The 19,285-nt window shown below is 44.1% G+C and overlaps 1 protein-coding gene across 1 annotated transcript in view; it reads left to right on the top strand.

The window, feature by feature from the left end:
- Positions 1 to 14,522, top strand: part of LOC122745420 (3-galactosyl-N-acetylglucosaminide 4-alpha-L-fucosyltransferase FUT3-like) — a 45,002-nt gene extending 30,480 nt beyond the window's left edge. Inside the window, exons 3-4 of the mRNA XM_043990720.1 lie at positions 12,191 to 12,278; positions 13,418 to 14,522. Of these exons, the coding sequence (XP_043846655.1) occupies positions 12,191 to 12,278; positions 13,418 to 14,522 (1,193 nt within the window). The remainder of the gene's footprint in view (positions 1 to 12,190; positions 12,279 to 13,417) is intronic.
- Positions 14,523 to 19,285: the final 4,763 nt, after the last annotated feature.

Genomic DNA, 19,285 nt, shown 5'->3' with positions numbered 1-19,285 from the left:
GCAACAACTGAAACTGTTCTCTCCAAAGTTACCAGTGATACCTTAATGAACAAATGTAATGAACTCTTGCCATTACTCATCCTTCTTGACCTCTCTGTAGCATTTGACAGCATTGGCTATCTTCTCCTGTATCCTCTCTTCTCTTTAGAGTTTCATAGCTCTGCTGTCTCTTGATTTTTCTCCTGCCTGTCTGTTCCTTCTCAGTCTCCTTTTCTGGATCTTTATCCATGTTATCCTTACTCAATGTGAAAATTCCCCAAGACTCTCTGTCCTGTGCCCTCTTCTCTTTTCCCTACACTCTTTCACTTGGTGATCTCATCCGTTCCCACAAGTTCAATTTTTATTTCGATACAGATGACTCCCAGGACTCTATATCCATCCTGCTTCTTTCCTGAGCTCCAGATGCATATCAACAACTTTCTGTTGGACATTTTGAATGGCATGTCTTGTATAATATCATAAACACAACATGTCTGAAACAGAACTCATCTTTCCCCCAAACTTCTGATCTTCCTTGTTACTGGTGAAGGCACTACCACCTTTCCAGTTATTCAGTTTGCAACCTTAGTGTCATCATTGCCTTCTCTCTCTTGCTTACCCCATGTAGCTGATCAATTGCCAAACCTTGTCATTGATTCCTCTACAACATCTCTCAAATATGTCTCCTTTACATTCACATAGCCATTCACTCAGGTTCAGGTTTCTATCACCTTTTGCCTAAACTATTGATTACACTATTTTTCTAATTGGTCTCCCTGCCTCAAGTCTTCTTTCCTAAAAGGAAGTTGACTAAACCAGTTATTGGGTATGCAGGCAGGTGAATCACTGACCAAATGTGGAATCACTTGTGTTAGCTACAATCTAGCAGTAGGCCAGTTCTTAGCATAGTGCATGGTACATAGTAAGCACTTAATGGATGCTTTTTAATTGATCAATTGATTATTTTAACCTCTTTCTCTTTGCTTCTGTGTATTTGTAAATATTTCAATTGCTCACTTTACTTTCTTTTCTTCTTGAAACAAAATAATACTTTTAAACAATCCTATTGTTGGCCCTACTCTTATCCCCAAATTCCCTTCCTATTGAAAAGAAAAGGGAAAAAAAAACCCTCTTGTAATGAATATGCATAATCAATCAAGACAATGGCCATATATGAAAATGTATGTCTTATTCGGCACCTTGAGAACATGATAACCTCTCTGTCAGGAGATGGGTATCCTGTTTCATCATCAGTCTGGAATCCTGGTTGACTGTTGCACTAATCAGAGATCTTAAGTCTTTCAGAGTTGTCTTTCTTTGCAATGTTATCATAAAGATAGTTTTCTTGTTTCTGTTCTCTTCACTCTGCATCAGTTCATGTAAAATTTCTCAGATTTCCCTGATAATTTCCCCTTTCACCATTTCTAATTCCAATTATATTCGTATAACATGACTTACTTATTCAGTCATTTCCTAATTGACCGACTACCCTTAGTCTCCAGTTCTTTGCTTCTGCAAAGAGAGCTTCTATAAACATTTTTGTACATATGGGTCTTTTCTCTCTTTCTTTGATCTCTTTGGGTCATCAGCCTGGCAGTGCTATCTTTTGGCCAAAAGGATTCCTTTCAAGAGGTGAATGGTGGATTCTTTCTATTTTTATTTTGCCCTCTTTTCTCATAGGTCCAGTCAGTTTAAAATTATAGTCTCTTGAAATATGGGATCCAGAGTTCTTTTGATGGTGGTTTTCAGTTGGTTCAGTGATTTTTAGATTATCTCTTTTTCACCTGTTTTCTAGGTCAATTGCTTTTGATAGGAAAAACATCAATTTTCTTCCATTTTTTTCAGTCTTTTGATTTTGTTCTCATACTTTCTTGTTGTCTCATAGAATCATGATTTTTGTTTGGTTCTAATTTTCAGGGAGTCAGGGTAAGATTTTGCATCTTCTACGCTAAGCTATTTATTTGCTTTCTAACTCTTTATATAAGGCTCTCATTTCATTAATAATATCCTTTTTAGGGGGCAGCTAGGTGGTACAGAGGATAAAGCACCAGCCCTGGATTCAGGAGGACCTGAGTTCAAATTTGGCCTCAGACACTTGACACTGGCTGTGTGACCCTGGGCAAGTCACTTAACCCTCATTGCCCTGAAAAAAAAAACAACAACCCAAAGAACAAATAATATCCTTTTTATCTCTTGTTTTATTTCTTTAAAACTTTGTAATCATTTTCTTGGTTTTCTGGACTAGGGAGCTTGGGTGATCAATGATCAGAAGTTGATATTATCTTTAAGCTAAGCCCAGGAAGGATCAGCTCCTCTGTAACTGGCAAAAAGAGCTTGAGCAGGAGTGTCCTGAGAGTTTGTCACCCGTCAGATGGTTTGTGGTATTCTCAGTGATAACATTGCTTCTGTTTCTGTTTCCATTTATTTTTATCCAACTGTTCTCCATTCTTTCCCCCTTCTGGCTACTGGATCTATTCCCTGAAGTATTCTTATTGTAATACAAATCAGGAGCACACCGGAGTCAACTCAAAGATACCCTCAGGAGATTGTTAAATTTACAGTTTGAGCATGTAAATCCAGGTTTAATCTAGCCTTTTCTTGTTGTCTAGACCAGAGGTGTCAAACTCAAATAAAAATGGATCCCTGCAGGACCCATGTTGACTTAGAAAACCTCAAATTAGCATCACCTATGTCGTTTTATGCTTTTCTTTATTTTGTTAAACATTTCCCAATCACATTTTAATATATGATCAAGAATTTTGCTGGCCATTGAAAGCCACCTGGTAAAATTTGACACATCTGGTTTAGACTTAAGAAAGTAATGAAGAAAATGTTGATAATACATATTAAGCAACTTAAAAATTTGTCCTAGAAGCAGCTAGGTGGCACAGTGGATAGTGCACAGCCCTACAATCAGGAGGACCTGAGTTCAAATTTGAATTCAGACACTCACTAGCTGCATGACCATGGGCAAATCATTTAATCCTGATGGCCTCAAAGAAAGAAAAAAAAAGTTTGTCCTGCATTCCTCCCTCCCAAGTGTTTTTTTCAGCATTTACTAGCACAGCTTTATCTACTCTATGTCCTCATTCTTTTAACATATGCGACTCCTGTTAAATAAGGTATCCTCTAGGATCTAGGAAGGGAAATGGTATCAAAGTTATCAAAGAAATATTTGAAAAGATGGGTGGTCTTGTAGCAGGAATGAAGGATGACAAGTTGGCTCTGTGCTTCATTAGGATCCCTGCAATGCCAAGAGAATTTAAGGAAGGCCCCTAATATGTTAGATAGACTCCCTCTGAATTTGGGGGAAGGCATGGCCAAGAGTCTCAAAGGATGGTCAGGCGTGGCATGCCCATAGGAAGCTCTCAATAATAAATACTTGTTGAATTGTATCATCGCCCATGCTTTGTGTATAGACATCTAAGGTCATGGGTTTTATTGCTGGCTCCTTTCTTGGTTTTTGTCTCTTGGTCATTTATGGGCATGTCTCTTATTTGCCCCCCTACATTGTAATTACTCTCTATGGTAGCTAGCTTTGTGGATGTACTGCAAGCAAAAGTGCCCTTCTCTCTCTTTTGTTTTAAACCCTTATGATTAGATTTGCAAGACTTCAGGAAAAAATCATTATTTGCCCAGCTCTTGTTAGGTATATACACTCTATTGCTGGACAGAACATTTTAAACCATGGTCCATAAATAAAAAGTCTCTTCTCAGAAACTATCTTCTTAACCAGATGTTTGTTTAGGAAATCTGATTTTCTCTTTGGAAGCCCGTGACTGATCTGTAGACTGCAGCAGTGATTAAAACCAACCAATTGGGGGCGGCTAGGTGGCGCAGTGGATAAAGCACCGGCACTGGATTCAGAAGGACCTGAGTTCAAATCCGGCCTCAGACACTTGACACTAGCTGTGTGATCCTGGGCAAGTCACTTAACCCCCATTGCCCCACAGAAACAAACAAACAAAAACCAACAACCAATAAACAAACAAACAAACAAACCATACCACCTTTGTCTCTAATTGATTCTCAGTTTCTTGCCCAGGAATTCATGTAATCATTAGCAATGTTTTCTAGATTCCTTGTAGAATTTGTGCCCTGGTGAATAATCAAAGATGGGCAATAGTCATCAGAACTTATATGATTTGGACCTGAATGTGTGCCCTAGAAGATAATTTAATTATAATTCTTATATATTAAATATAATATATAAGAATTATAATCTATTAAACATAACTCATAATAATTATATATTAAACATATAATACAACACACAATTACATATAAAATATATGTTATAATCATAATTATTATATATTAATTATACTATATAATTTATACTCACATTTTAAATATAACATATAATCATCATATATTCAATATATTGCTATCTATAATTTCATTATAATGACCAATCTTGGATCCAGAGAAGAAATGAAAAAATAGACCTCTTTTCCTTTCTTTGGGGAGGTGTGTGTGGGGGTATATAGCAATCAAATGGTAATCATTTTTTTTTTTTTAGTGAGGCAATTGGGGTTAAGTGACTTGTCCAGGGTCACATAGCTAGTAAGTGTTAAGTGTCTGAGGCCGGATTTGAACTCAGGTACTCCTGACTCCAGGGCCGGTGCTCTATCCACTGCGCCACCTAGCTGACCCCGGTAATCATTTATTAACTGACTACTATGTGTCAGCCACTGTCTCATCTGGGTCATGACCACCAACCATGGTTACCAAGACTCTGTCTTGTACTCTTTGATTCTCATTCTAGGCTATTTCACTTGGTGATATTTGATAGGTTACATTTTCAACTCTAAACAGTTGATCCTTTTACACACACACACACACACACACACTCAGTTCTTAGCTCTCTCCTAAGCTCCAGTCTCAAATTACCACTGACTTTTTGGACATCTTTACCTAGATGTCCTGTAGGTATCTCAAACTCAACACAACCAAATGGAATCCATTTTCTTTTCCCCAAAGCCTTTCCCTTTTCAAAACTTCCCTATTACTGTGGAGGGCACCATGTCAAGATAATGGAATGTGATAGATGAGATTTAGCAGATACTCAGGGGCCCACCTGGAGACTGGTTTAAACTGATTGAATTGGATAAGGTAATGGACTGCTGACTGGATTACTGGTTTACTAGATTTTAAGAACATCTGGCTAGTACTTAAGGGTACTTAAGAAAGTACCTGTTCTCATAAGCTAACAACTTTGAACTTTGACCACCTTCGGGTCCAGTGAACCAATGAATTTGAATGACACTAGCCAATCAGCTTGAAGAACCTCCCCTTTCTGGGAGGGAAACAAGAAGGAAGAAGCCGATGCCGTCAAGAAAGCTCGGCCTCTTTGGTTGTGAGACATCGGCATTGTGGCAGAGAACTTGAGAAGTGGGAGATTAGGAATTTTAGGATTGCCAAGTTATAGGAAATCTGTTCTCAATCTTTCTCTTTCTTTTACTATCTTTCAGTAAACCCTTAAAAAATCTAAACTCGTTTATCAGTTATTTTAGTCAGTTTCCTCCCAAAACTGGGGAGACAGATTAGAACCCACATTTAGAATTTTTAATTACACAGCACCAATATCCTCCCTGTCACTCAGGCTCAAAACCTTGATTTCATCACCTTCTGCTCTTTACTCACACTCACTCTCAAGTCTTATCTTTTTTATTTTCCCAACATCTCTTGTATGATTACACAGCCACCACCCTGAAGCAGGCTCTCCACACCTCACATCTGGACTCTCATGATAGCCTTCTAACTGGTTTGCCCACCTCAAGTTCCTCCTTACTACAATCCATTCTCCACTCAGCTGTCAAAGTGACCATCCTAAAACAGAGGTCTGGCCACATGGCTCTCCTAATCCATGAGCTCCAGTGGCTCACAATAATCTCCATGAGCAAAGATAAAGTCCTCTGTTTGGTGTTTAAAGCCCTTCATACCTTTCCAGTCTTCTTATATCTTACATCCCCCTACATCCCCTGCAATCCAGTAACACTGGCTTCCTTTTTGTTCTTTGAACAGAACACTCTGTCTCCCGACTGCATGTTTTTTTTTTCCTGGCTGTTCCCCATGCATAGAATTCTCTCCCTTCTCTTCTCTGCCTCCTGGTTCCCCTGCCTTCCTTCAAATCCCAGCTAAAATCTTACCTTCTATAGGAAGCCTCTCCTGATCTCTCAGTTCTCATGCCTTACCCCTACTGATTATTTCCAAATTATTTTGTATATATCTTGTTTGCATATGATTATTTGCATGTTGTCCCATTAGTTTGTGAGCCCCTCAAGATCAAGGACTGCCTTGAACCTTTCTTTAAATCCTTAGCACTGGGCAGCTAGGTGGCACAGTGGATAGAGCACCAGCCCTGGATTCAGGAGAACCTGAGTTCAAATTTGACCTCAGACACTTAACAATTACTAGTGGTGTGACCCTAGGCAAGTCACTTAACCCCACAAAAACAAATAAATAAATAAAATCCTTAGCACTTAGCACAGTGCCTGGCACATAAAAGGTGCTTAGCAAATGTTTATTGACTGATTTTGCACACACACACGTATATGTGTATATGAATATGTATATATGTGTGCTATCCATCCATCTATCTATCTATCTATATCTATTGTATTCCTAGCACTTAGCACAGTGACTGGCACCTGGTCTGTAAGCACTTAATACATTTTTGTTGGTTGAGGAATGAGGAGGTCCTTAATGGTTTGTAGGGAGCCACTGGACTTTATCAAGTAAGCCAATGACACATAGCTCTGAGCTTTAGGGTAAATGGTTTTGGAACTCTGGGTACACTGTCATACTTGGTTAATGTGTTAGTCTGTTTTACCAAAGGTCCTCCTTTCTTTCTAGTCTGTGTTACAAGGGATGGCTTCCTAGTTGGGAGAGAGAGGGGGGATATATCTGCAAATGAAGTCAATGTTAATAGAAAGATATCAATAACAGTTTTTTGTAAGTACTTAAAGTTCTAAGAGACTAAGATGCCTAAGATTCTCAGATTCTGAGATCTATGAGAGTCTAAAAATTTGTTTCTTTGATTCTAAGTTTCTAAGACACCAAGATTCTAAGGTTCTAAGAGTCTCTAAGTCTAAGGTTCTAAGAAGGTAAGATTTTAAAGTACTAAGAGAAAAGGGGCCAAGGGTTCCTATGACTTTGGACCTTGTGCCTTCTATTTTCTTCTGGGTACAGCATGTTCCCCAAGGGAAGATGGCAAGGGGCCAAGCCAGACACCTTCCCTCTGCCCCAAAGCACCAACCTCCATCTATGACAACACCAGGTAACTTCCATCTCCTGCCACCATCCCAATCTCCCAACAGGGATGGGGAGAATCTCTGCAGCAACCCACCCGTTGACTCCAGGCCTGCCATCTCTTATTGTGCCTGTTCTTTGAAAAAAGAGCAAAGTTGGTGGGAGAATGGAATTTCTTTCTCATGCTGTGCAGGTTCACCCTCCATCCCCTGCTGTGCCGCTTCCCCACCTAATCTTCATCCTTCTGAGGGAAGACGAATTGTGAGGTCTGGGCCTTCCATCTGACTATCTGACCACATTCCTCCCAGGTCACGTTGCCCTTGCCTCTAGCCTGATATCCAGCCTCTTTTGGGAAGGGTGGCACTTTCTACTCGATGATCAACATTTTCACACCTGATCACAACCCTTCACATTACAGTGATTCTGAACCCCTGTAGATCATTATCCAAACCCCATTCTATATATACCTCATACCACCTGATACCTTATTTCCATCCCCTCAACCCTCCCACCCCAAAGTTTCAAACAAACACCACCTAATGTAATGCTTGTTCCATAGGCAATAAACTTCCCTTCATCCTGAATTTTTTCCTCTCCCACTCCTTCAGCCCACTAGTTGTTATTGAAACCTGGCTCTCCCCAGATGACACAGTCTCATTGGTCACCCTTTTCAGTACTGGCTGCACCTTAACTCATTCCCCTTGGCTCCCTAGCTGAGGTGGGGGAGTTCGAATACTTGCTCCCCAATGTCACTTCCAGGTGCTCCCCCTATCTCCATCATTCAATACCCTCTCTTCCCTTGAAGCTCATGCTTCTATCTGCTACTAAATCAAAACTGATAACTGTTGTCTACAGACCACCCCTCCCCCCTGGCCATTCTCCTTCTTTCCCCTTATTCACTTCCCCTGAGCTACTCCTCCAATTCACCTCAGCCATATACAAAGATCTTACCATCACCTACAAATATAACACCTTCTTGTTCAAAAATTCTGAAATCTCCTTATCCGAACATAACCTATTGGCTTTTCACCTCTCCTTCTCTCTTCCTTTATAAGACTACTTCTCATCCATGCCATGACCTCAAATCCCTTGACTCTTCAATTCTCTCCCAGGCACTGACCACTCTCTCCTCTTTCCTCCATCTTGATCCCTTGGTGAATCAACTCAACTCTACATTGTCCTCTTTTCTTTCATCTTTACTCTTCTTAGCCTATCACCAATTATGCCCAGCCAAGCCTCAGCCTTGGATCACTCCTACCATTCGCCACCTTTAATCCTACACATGTGCTGTTGAACAAAAGTGGAAAAAAACATGCAATTATTTTGAATGGGTCTATTACCAATCTGTTACATAATTTTAACTGAGTCCTCACTGCTTCTCAGTAATCTTACTCTACCTCCCTTATCAACTCACTATCCCACTCTCCACAATGGCTCTTCCAAACCTTGTCATCTCTCTTCAAAGCTTCTGTGGTTCCCACCTCCCCCACTTCCCACTTCTCAGCTGAGAGCCATTCCACATATTTTACAACAAAAAATGAAAAAAATTAAAATCAATAAAAATATAAGCCATTCACTGCTCTCCTCTTTCTCATTCACTATCACTTGGATGTCCCCTAACACCTTCTCCTCCTTCACCTGTTACACACAATGACACCTATCAGATTGGCTAACATGACAAAAAAGGAAATTAATAAATGTTGGAGAAGCTGTGGAAAAACTAGAACACTAATGCATTGTTGGTGGAGCTGTGAACTGATCCAACCATTCTGGAGAGCAACAGCAATACCACTATTAATTAGGTCTTTTTCCCAAAGAGACCACAAAAAAGGGAGAAGGACCCACATGTACAAAAATATTTATAACTGCTCTTTTTGTGGTAGCAAGGAATTGGAAATGGAGGGGATGCCCATCAATTGGGGAATGGCTGAACAAGTTGTGGTATATGAATGTAAAGGAATACTATTGTGCTGTAAGAAATGACGAGGGAGCGGCTAGGTGGCACAGTGGATAAAGTATCGGCTCTGGATTCAGGAGGACCTGAGTTCAAATCCGGCCTCAGACACTTGACACTTATTAGCTATGTGACCCCGGGCAAGTCACTTAACCCCCATTGCCCTGCAAAAAAAAAGAAAAAAGAAAAAAGAAAAAAGAAACGATGAGCAGGCAGATTTCAGAGAAACCTGGAAGGACTTAAATGAACTGTTGCTGAGTGAGATGAGCAGAACCAGGAGAACACTGTGCACAGTATGAACAACATTATGTGCTGATCAACTGTGATAGACTTGACTCTTTTCAGCAATACAATGGTCCAAGATAATTCCAAAGGACTCATGATGGAAAATACTCTCCAAATCCAGAAAAAAAAAGAACTATGGAATCTAGATGCAGACTGAACCATACTATCTCTATTTTCTTTCTTTTTTGAGGTTTTTCCTTTTTGCTCTGATTCTTCTTTCACAGCATGACTAATGCAGAAATATATTTAATGTGATTATACCTATATAACCTATATTGGATTGCTTGCTGTCTTGGGGAGGGGGGAGGGAGGAGAGGGAGGGAGAAAAAATTGAAACTAGAAATCTTATAAAAACAAATGTTGCAAACTATCTCTACAAGTACCTGGAAAATAATAAAATGCTTTTATGGGGAAAATGCATGCATGATCTTTTGTAGTGGTGAAGAATTGGAAACTGAGGGGATGCCTATCAATTGGGGAATGACTGAACAAGTTATGGTATAGGATGGAATGGAATAGAATACTATTGTGCTATAAGAAATGATGAGCTGGTGGATTTCAGAAAAACCTGAAAAAATTTACATGAACTGATGCAAAGTGAGGTGAGCAGAACCAGAAGAACATTGTATACTGTAACATCAACACTGCATGATGATCAGCTATGAAAAACTTAGATCTTCTCAGCAATACAATGATCCAAGACAATTCCGAAGGATCCATGATGGAAAATGCTAGAAAATCCAGAGAAAGAATTGATAGAGTCTGAGTGCAAATATGAAGCATACTATTTTTACTTTCATTATCTTTTTTTGTGATTTTTATCCTTTTGGTCTGTTTCTTCTTTCACAATGTCACTAATATGGAAATGTGTTTTACATGATCACACATATATAACATATTTAAGATTCTTATCTTTTTAGGGAGGGAAGAGGGGAAGGAAGGGAGGAAATAAATTTAGGACTCAATTTTTTAAGTGAATGTTAAAAATTGTCTTTACATGTAATAGTAAAAAATCAAATTATTTATTTATTTGAAAAATAAATACAAATAAATGCATGCATGTCACCTGCTTCATTTGGAGTCTTGCCAGGAAGTGAGTAGTGGGTCTCAAATTTAGTCCCTAAGAATCTAAGTTCTAAGGGTCTATGAATCCAGAGTCTCAGAACCTTAGACCTATAGAACCTTACAATTTCAGACTAGGTGATATAGGGGATAGAGGGCCTCAAGTCCTAAACCTGAATTCAAATCAGCCTCAGACTCTTACTAGCTAAATAACACCCCCACCCCAAAACACACACCCCAATTAGAATAGAGCTTTGGACTTGTAATCAGGAAGACCTGAGATTGATATCTATCTATCTATCTATCTATCTATCTATCTATCTATCTATCTATCTATCTATCTATCTATCTATCTATCTATCTATCTATCTATCTGTGTCAAATGGTGGCCTTCTCTAATGGGATGGGGAGGGAGACAGTTTGGAACTTAAAATTTAACCAAAAAAAAATCAAGTTAAATTTTGAAAAATGAGATCATGATTGTAAAGTGTGAGCTCTTTGAGAGCTGAGACTGTCTTTTGCTTTTATTAGTATCGCCAGTATTGAAGACTGTGCCTGGCACATAGTAGGTGCTTAATAAATGCTTACTGACTGATTAACCACGTAGTTGTTTTCATGTTGTCTCCTCCATTAGCTCTGTGAGAGCAGGGACTGTCTTTGCCTTTCTTTGTATTCTTAATGCACAGTGCCTGGCACATTTGTTTTTGTTTAGTTATTTTCAATTGTATCTGATTCTCCATGACTCCCTTTGGGGTTTTTCTTGGCAAAGATACTAGAGCAGTTTGTCATTTCCTTCTCCAGCTCATTTTACAGATGAGGAAATGGAGGCAAACAGAGTTGAGTCACTTGCCCAGAGTCACACAGCTAGTAAATGTCTGAGGTAAAATTTGAACTCAGGTCTTCCTAAATCCAGGACTGACACTGTACCCAATGTGCCACCTAGATGCCCTGCCTGGCATGTAGCAGGAGCTTAATTGACTGACTGACAGAATATCATACCCTTAGAACCTTAGACTCAGATTCTTGTGGACTCTCAGAACATTAGACTCTTAGACCTTTAGACTCTCAGAATTTTAGACTCTCATGGACTTTCAGAACCTTAGACTCTCATAGATTCTCAGAACCTTAGACTCTCTCTCTGTCTCTCTCTGTCTCTCTCTGTCTCTCTCTGTCTCTCTCTGTCTCTCTGTCTCTCTCTCTGTCTCTCTCTCTCTCTCTCTCTCTCTCTCTCTCTCTCTCTCGGCAATGAGGGTTAAGTGACTTGCACAGGGTCACACAGCTAGTAAGTGTCAGGTGTATGAGGCTGGATTTGAACTCAGGTCTTCCTGAATCCAACACCAGTGTTTTATCCACTGCGCCACCTAGCTGCCCCAAGAACCTTAGACTCTCATGGGCTCTCAGAACCTTAGACTCTTAGAGACTCTCAGAACTTTAGACTCTCAGACCCTTAGACTCTATGGACTCTCGGATTCTTCAGACTCAGAATCTCAGAACCTTTGGATCTTCATGAAAGGCTCCGCTTCTCGGAGTCTCGGGATCTCCGGGGGATAACGCTAAAGGGGAGCCCCTGAGCCCAGTATTAGGTGCCCCCTCCCCACAGGCAGCCAATCAGAAAGAGGGCGGGGCCTGACCCTTCCCTACTTCCTGTCTGGGCAGGAAGTCCTCCGGACTCAGACCTCTGGGTCTTCAGGCACATGTCTGAGCCGGAGCTGCAGGTGGAGTGCATCATGTCATCTCCTCAGAGGTAGGGCCGCTTTTTAGGGGATGAGGGAGGGAGGGAAATGAAGAAGAGGGGCATAGGTGGGGTAGGGAGGCCTTGAGGGAGGGGCAGCCTCTGAAGCTGGGCCCTTGGGCTGCACTGAGGATACCGGGCGTGGGGACCTGGGGCTGCGACTGGATGAGGATCAATTGTGGTGGCCCCGCCATGCTCAGCCCTGCTCAGATCAGTTCTTTTTTTCCTTTTAAGATATTTATTAACATAATATTTCCCCCAATTGCATGCTAAAATAATTTTTTAAACTTTATTTTAAAGTTTTGAGTTCCAAATTCTCTCACCCCGTAAACAGTCAGATAACAGGTTATACATGTATAGTAGTCATTTCCGTAGTAGCGTTTTGCTCAAACCACTTTTTTTTTCGGGGCAGTAAGGGTTAAGTGACTTGCCTAGGGTCACACAGCTAGTACGAGGCAAGTGTCTGAGGCTAGATTTGAACTCAGGTCTTCCTGAATCCAGGGCTGGTGCTTTATCCATTGCGCCACCTAGCTGCCCGCCCTGCTCAGATCACTTCTGCAGCAAGGACAGAAGTCCTGGGTGGCAAACAACCTCCAAGTGACTGGGGGAGGGTGGTCTGGAGGAGGCTGGGGGAGGGGGTAATGTCATTCGAGTCTTAAAATGTTTGAAGAACTATCATTTGGCAAAGGAACTAGACCTATTCTCCTTGGCTCTAGAGGAAGAAGGTAGAGCAAGGGTTGGAAGGCACCTGGAGGTAGGCTGAGGCTCAAGAAAAAGAAACATGACATTCGAGTTATACAAAAGTAGGACAGGTGGCCCTGGGAGGTAATGAGTTTTCCCGTCACTGGAGATCTCCAAGTAGGGATTGAATGGTCATCTTTTCCAGAACATTATAGAGGGTATTCTCGGTTGGGCAGGGGTTGGACCGAGTGACCTCAGAGGCCCATTACAACTCTGAGAATTTGTGAGATGATGGATGGATAGAGATGGGAGACAAAGGGTGGGAGACGGGGAACTGGCAGGAAATATGAAGTAGGGGAAGAATGGGAAATGGGAGAAAGGGTAGAAGCAGAGGGTGAGGAAGGGCTAGGCAGGTGCTCACTCAGCCACTGATTGGCTTAACAGCCTTGTCCTTCCCCACTTCTCTCCAGTACCAACGGCTCCACCAAGGCCCAGGCCACCTCATCTTTCAAAAAAAAATACTTCCACGACCAGCTATTCCTGTTCCTGCTTTTGCAACTATTGTTTACCCTGAGCCTCCTCTCATATTGGTACCTGCCTTCTGGGTCTGCGCAGAAACCTTGCCATTCTGTGCAGGTGTCACCATCCTCCATCACTCCTGTGCTCACCATCCTAATATGGACGTGGCCTTTTAATGAGCCAGTGTCCATTCGAGAACTCCACTGCTCAGTCCCCTGGACCAAGATGGTAGACTGCCAAATCACACTGAACCGTACCTGGTATAAGAAGGCCCATGCAGTCATCATCCACCACCCTGATGTGAGTAGCAATCCCTCCCTGCAGCTACCTCCCGCACCACGGCCGGTCAACCAGCAATGGATCTGGTTCACCCTTGAGTCACCCAGCCACTTGAGAAACTTGGCCGCTATGGATGGCCTCTTCAACCTGACCATGACCTACCGGATCGACTCAGACATCTTCGCCCCTTATGGGTGGCTCAAGCCACGGCAGAGACTGAAGAACAATTCCTTCATTAGACCTCCCTCTCCCAAAACCAAGCTGGTGGCCTGGGTGGTGAGTAATTGGAAGGAAAGTTCCTCACGGGTTAAATACTTCCGGAAGCTAGCACCCTATCTGTCTGTGGACATCTATGGGAAATATCACAAGCCGTTACCAGTCCCAAAACAGCAGACTGTCCTATCCAAATACAAGTTCTACTTGGCTTTTGAGAACTCTCTGCACCAAGACTACATCACAGAGAAGCTTTGGCACAATGCCTTGAAGGCCTGGACTGTGCCCATAGTGTATGGTCCACCAAGGTACAACTATGAGCGCTTCCTGCCATCTGATGCCTTTATTCATGTGAGTGACTTCAGGACCCCCCAGGAACTAGTTGCCTACCTAATGAAACTGAATAAGGATGAGGAGCGCTACCTCTCATACTTCCAGTGGCGGAAGCACCTGGAGGTGGTAACCAGGTCTGGCTGGCACCAGGAATTCTGTAAGGCATGCCGGATCCTACAGGATCCACCCACCTACCGAACTCTGCCAATGCTGTCCAAATGGTTCTCCTGAGGCGCATTCCTTGGGTCTTCTAGTGGTAGTGAGTGAGCTGGATGTTTAAAAGGGGTGTGGTTGGGCACCTCCTTACTAGTGGCCTCTTCTCCCACTGGGTATCTTTAGTGATATCTCCCACTAGTGACATCCTTTTGTGAAGTCCTTCCACTGGTGACCACCACAGTGATGTCTTTCACTCATGACCTCCAGTGGCATCTCCCAGCAGTGGCTTTTGGTGGTCTTTCCATCTGATGACATCTTCTACCTGTGGTTATATCCTACACTAGTGACTCTGGTGAGATTCTCCCACCCATGACTTGCAGAGACATCAAAAGTGACCTTTGCTGACCTGAGTTCAAATCCAGCATCAGACACTTGGCACTTACTAGCTGTGTGACCCTGGGCAAGTCACTTAACCCTCACTGCCCCACCAAAAAAAAAAAAAGAGTGTGCTCATAAATGTTTAACAATGGGACCCCTAGGTGGCACAGTGGATAGAGCACTGGCCCTGGATTCAGGAGTACCTGAATTCAAATCCAGCCTCAGACACTTGACATTTAACTAGCTGTGTGACCCTGGGCAAGTCTTAACCCCAATTTCCTCACCAAAAAAATAAGGAAAGGAAAAAAAAGTGACCTTTGCTGATGTATCCCACTAGTGACCTTGCCCACTGGTAACCCCAAGGGAGTTCCTGCAGTGCAGACTTTCAGTAACATCCACCACTGGTCAGTACCCTACTGGTGACTTTTTTTTTTTTAAGGCAATGAGGGTTAAGTGACTTGCCCAGGGTCACACAGCTAGTAAGTGTCAGGTGTATGAGGTCAGATTTGAACTCAGGTCCTCCTGAATCCAGGGCCAGTGCTTTAACCACTGCACCATCTAGCTGCCCCCCTACTGGTGACTTTTAATTATGATAATCTTCATTGACATTTCAGCTTCCTCCCCTCGTATCCTGATGCTCTCTGTGATGTCTTGTGGGCACAGTTCCCTAGAATTCCCTTTTGTGTTCCTGGTATTTAGCAAGAGCTCAATAAATGTTTGTTGATGAGGTTATGGATGAGGAAGGGCAGCAGTGTGATATGGCTGCCTTGGGCTGCATTCAGAAAGGTCCCGCTCCCAGGAACAGGTTGGTGAGAGTTCCATTGTCCTCCTCCCTGGTCAGGCCCCATGGGGAGCACCGTGGTCACATCTACGCATGACAATTTAGGAAGGACATTGAAATGCCAGAGAGGGTCTAAAGCGTGGCTGCCTGGGTGGTGAAGGACACTGAATTCATATCACATGAAAGCTGGTTGGAGGTGAGGGGGGACACACCACAATCCCCCCTTTATCCAAAAGCCTGGTTGTGTGGAGTTGAGATTGGCCCCAGAAAGTAGGACCGGGAGCAGTTGGGTGGGTGTTGTAACGAGGCGCATAGAGACTGGATGTCAGGAAGAGCTTTCTCACTGTGAGAGCTGCCCAGAGTGCAATGGGTTTCTATTCCAAAGGGAGGGGATGGCTTCCCCCCTTCTTGGAGGTCTTTGAGCAGAGGCTGGATGACCACTTGTCAGGGAAGTTACAATGGTTTTTGTATATGCATTGGATAAGCTCAGCTCTGAGGTTCCTTTCAACATTAAGATTCTGAGATCTCGGAAGCAGCTAGGTGGCACAGTGCATAGAGCACCAGCCTTGGATTCAGGAGGACCTGAGTTCAAATCAGGCCTCAGACACTTGACACTTACTAGCCGTGTAACCCTGGGCAAGTCACTTAACCCCAATTGCCTCCCCAAAACAAAAAACAAAACAAAACAAAACAAACAAAAAAACCAAAGAGAGGCAAAAGTCTCTGTGCTCAGGGAGCTCACTAATGGGGGAGACAATCAATCAATCAACATTTATTAAGCACCTACTATATGTCAGGCATTGTGCCAGTGCTAACAAGCAATAGGAAATAACAGAGAAAGGCACTAGAATTAAGAGAGATTGAAAATGGTTTCCCTAGAGAAGGTGGGATTTTCCTTGGAAGTTGAAAGAAGCTAGGGAGGCTAGGAGGCAGAGATGAGATGAGCAAGAGCATCCAGGCAGGCGGGTGGGCCTGAGAAAATGCCCTGAGCTGGGCAATGGCCTGTCTTGTTTATGGAACATCTAGGGGGCCAGGGTCACTGGGTCAAAAAGTGTGTGAGGAGGAGTAAGAAGAGTGGAAAGGTAGAGGGGGCTGGGAGAGGAAGGGCTTCGAATGGCAAACCGAGCATTTTGTACTTGCTCCTGGGGACCACTGGAAAGTAGGGACGTGTCCTGGTCAAAGCTGCACTTGAGGAAAATCACTTCAGTGGCTGAATGGCGGATGGACTGGAGTGGGGAAAGACTTGAGGCCAGGAGACCCCCAGCAGCCATTGCGATATTTTAGCTGATGTGAGCCAGCACCAGGATGGGGACAGTGTCAGAGGAGAGAAGGGGACGTGTTTGAGAGATGGGGCAGAGTTGAGATGGACAGGCCTGGGCAACAGCTTGGACCTGGGTGGGGTGGGTGGGGTGTGAGAGAGGAGGGAGCGAAGGTGAGGACTGGAGGGCTGGGAGGACGGTGGCACAGTCGGTGCTCTGGGTGATGCCGTTGCCTCTTCAGGTCGGTCCCTCTGCCTCAAGTCTCCTCTCCCTCCGGCTGGTCCTTCCTTCACTCAGCTGGCAGACTGGTTTTCCCAAAGTGCAGGCCATATCCCAGTCTTCTCACGCCTTACTCCCCACCACATACTCTCTGGCCTCAATCTTCCAACTGCCAACCTTGTCACTGTCTGTCCGGGCCCCAGGCCTGGGATGCGCTCCCTCCTCATCTCCACCTCGGCTTTCTCCAAGCTTCAGCATCACCATCTTCTGCAAGCAGCCTTTCACAGCCCTGCTGATCTCAGTGCCTTCTCTCTGAGGCTGCTCCCAGTTTATCTTGTATGTATCTTGTTTGCACAGAGCTGTTTGCCTGTGGTCTCCCCCATTGGCCTGGGAGTGGCTAACACAGTGACAGGCCCATAGTAGGCACTTAGCAAATCCTTCTTGACTTCAATTGGCTCTTGATTTATTCCTCAACCTTAGGGAATCCACACTTCACAAAGTGGGAAACTGAGGCCCCATTACATTGGTCATACTGAGATCCACATGTGAGCCTGAAGTTTTCTTTCTCCCTAGTCGGGTAGAAGGCCTCGGAGATCCCTCGGTCCACCTTTATCTTTGGACAAGAGGGGATGCTGAGGTCCAGAGAGTTGAAGTTGCTTGCTCAAGGTTACAAGGTAGTGAGTGTCAGAAAAGTGATTCAGACCTATTCCTCTGACTGCAAATTCAGCTCTCTGCTCTCCCAAGCTGACCCCTGGGGTGGGCTTGGCCAGGCTCGATGCCTGCCCCGGAGGAGGTGCTTAATAAAGGGTGATGGGATGGAGTTTAGTGAATGGGATAAGATGAGGAGGGCCCTCCTTATTCCCAGCTGGCCAGCTTTGTGGGTCCCCCCTGATCTCTGAGTATCAGTCAGGAGAAAGCACTTTGGCTGAGGGGGAAGAAGGAATATGAGGATCCACGATCACCGATCAGGGAATATTAATATTGGAAACTAGTCCCACCCATAGCCCAACAGGCATCAACTGTAACATACCCAACCTCTCCCTGAAGACCGCCAGGTGGGATGGGAGTGGGAGAGAAGGCAGCCCAGCCCCCCTCAGAGAGAGAGCTCTGCTCCTAAGTGAGCATTTCATGGCTTCAAACTGAAGTAGAGGGACAACTAAGTGGTGCAGTGGATAGAGCACCAGCCCTGGAGTCAGGAGGACCTGAGTTCATATCTGGCCTCAGATACTCGACACTTACTAGCTGTGTGACCCTGGGCAAGTCACTTAACCCCAGTTTCCTAAAAAAACAAAAACAAAAAACTGAAGTAGAACTTGTACTGGGAGAGCAGAATCCCAGCTGGCATCAGGCCCCATGGGTGGAGCGAGTAGTAGAACCAAGAGGGGGACCCTAAGGGACTGTGCAAAACAGGGAGCCCTCTTCGAGGCTCAGTGGGTGAGGCTGGGGCTGGCCCCGGGGACAAGGGGCCCCTTCATGGTGCTCAAGACTCTCCTGGCCCAGGCTTGGGAAGGGGACAGTCACCTCCTTCTAGGGCTCGGAGGATAGAAGCAAGGGGGAACATGTATGGATGAGGGGAGCAAGAGTGGGAAGGAAGGGGGAGTAGGCCGGGGCACCAGGATCAGTGAGCACCAGGGAACAGACATTTGACCTTTCTGGGTGTGTCTTTGTGCATGTTTATATTATATTTGTGTGTTTCCACATCTATCTATGTCTTTGTATGTTTCTGCTTGTCATAAGCACTTGTTAACTGTTTGTTGATTGAGAATGTCTGTTTTTATATTCATCTCTGTGTGTTTTCTTTCTGGCTTTCTCAGCACTAGAGCCTGGGTGGGGGTTCAGGGGTGGGGGGGGTGGTGACAGGGGTTTTCTGGATGACCCAGGATCCCCCACATGCCACCACTCCCAAGGGGCCTCTAGGCCAGCTGAAATCAGGAGATGGGAGGGCAAACAGGGAGACCTTTCCCTCACCCCATGTTCTGGAGATGCTCTGGCCTGGGGCCAAGGTTTCCCAACTACCAGTCTGGCCTGGGGCTCAGGATGTGGGGCCTCCTGCTCGCTCCTGCACACATCCAACTCCCCATTTTGGGCTTCTCTACCAGGGCCTGGGATCCTGGACTCCCCCCCATCACCCTCATTCCAGGGATGGGGAGTGGGGTGGGGGTGGGACAGACACCATAGCTCATCTCCCCTCAGTGTCTGAG

Source organism: Dromiciops gliroides, chromosome 1, assembly GCF_019393635.1.
Source record: "Dromiciops gliroides isolate mDroGli1 chromosome 1, mDroGli1.pri, whole genome shotgun sequence".
NCBI classification, from domain to species: domain Eukaryota; kingdom Metazoa; phylum Chordata; class Mammalia; order Microbiotheria; family Microbiotheriidae; genus Dromiciops; species Dromiciops gliroides.
Note: the sequence above shows the minus strand (reverse complement) of the source record. Positions and strands in the feature narration are given on the sequence as shown.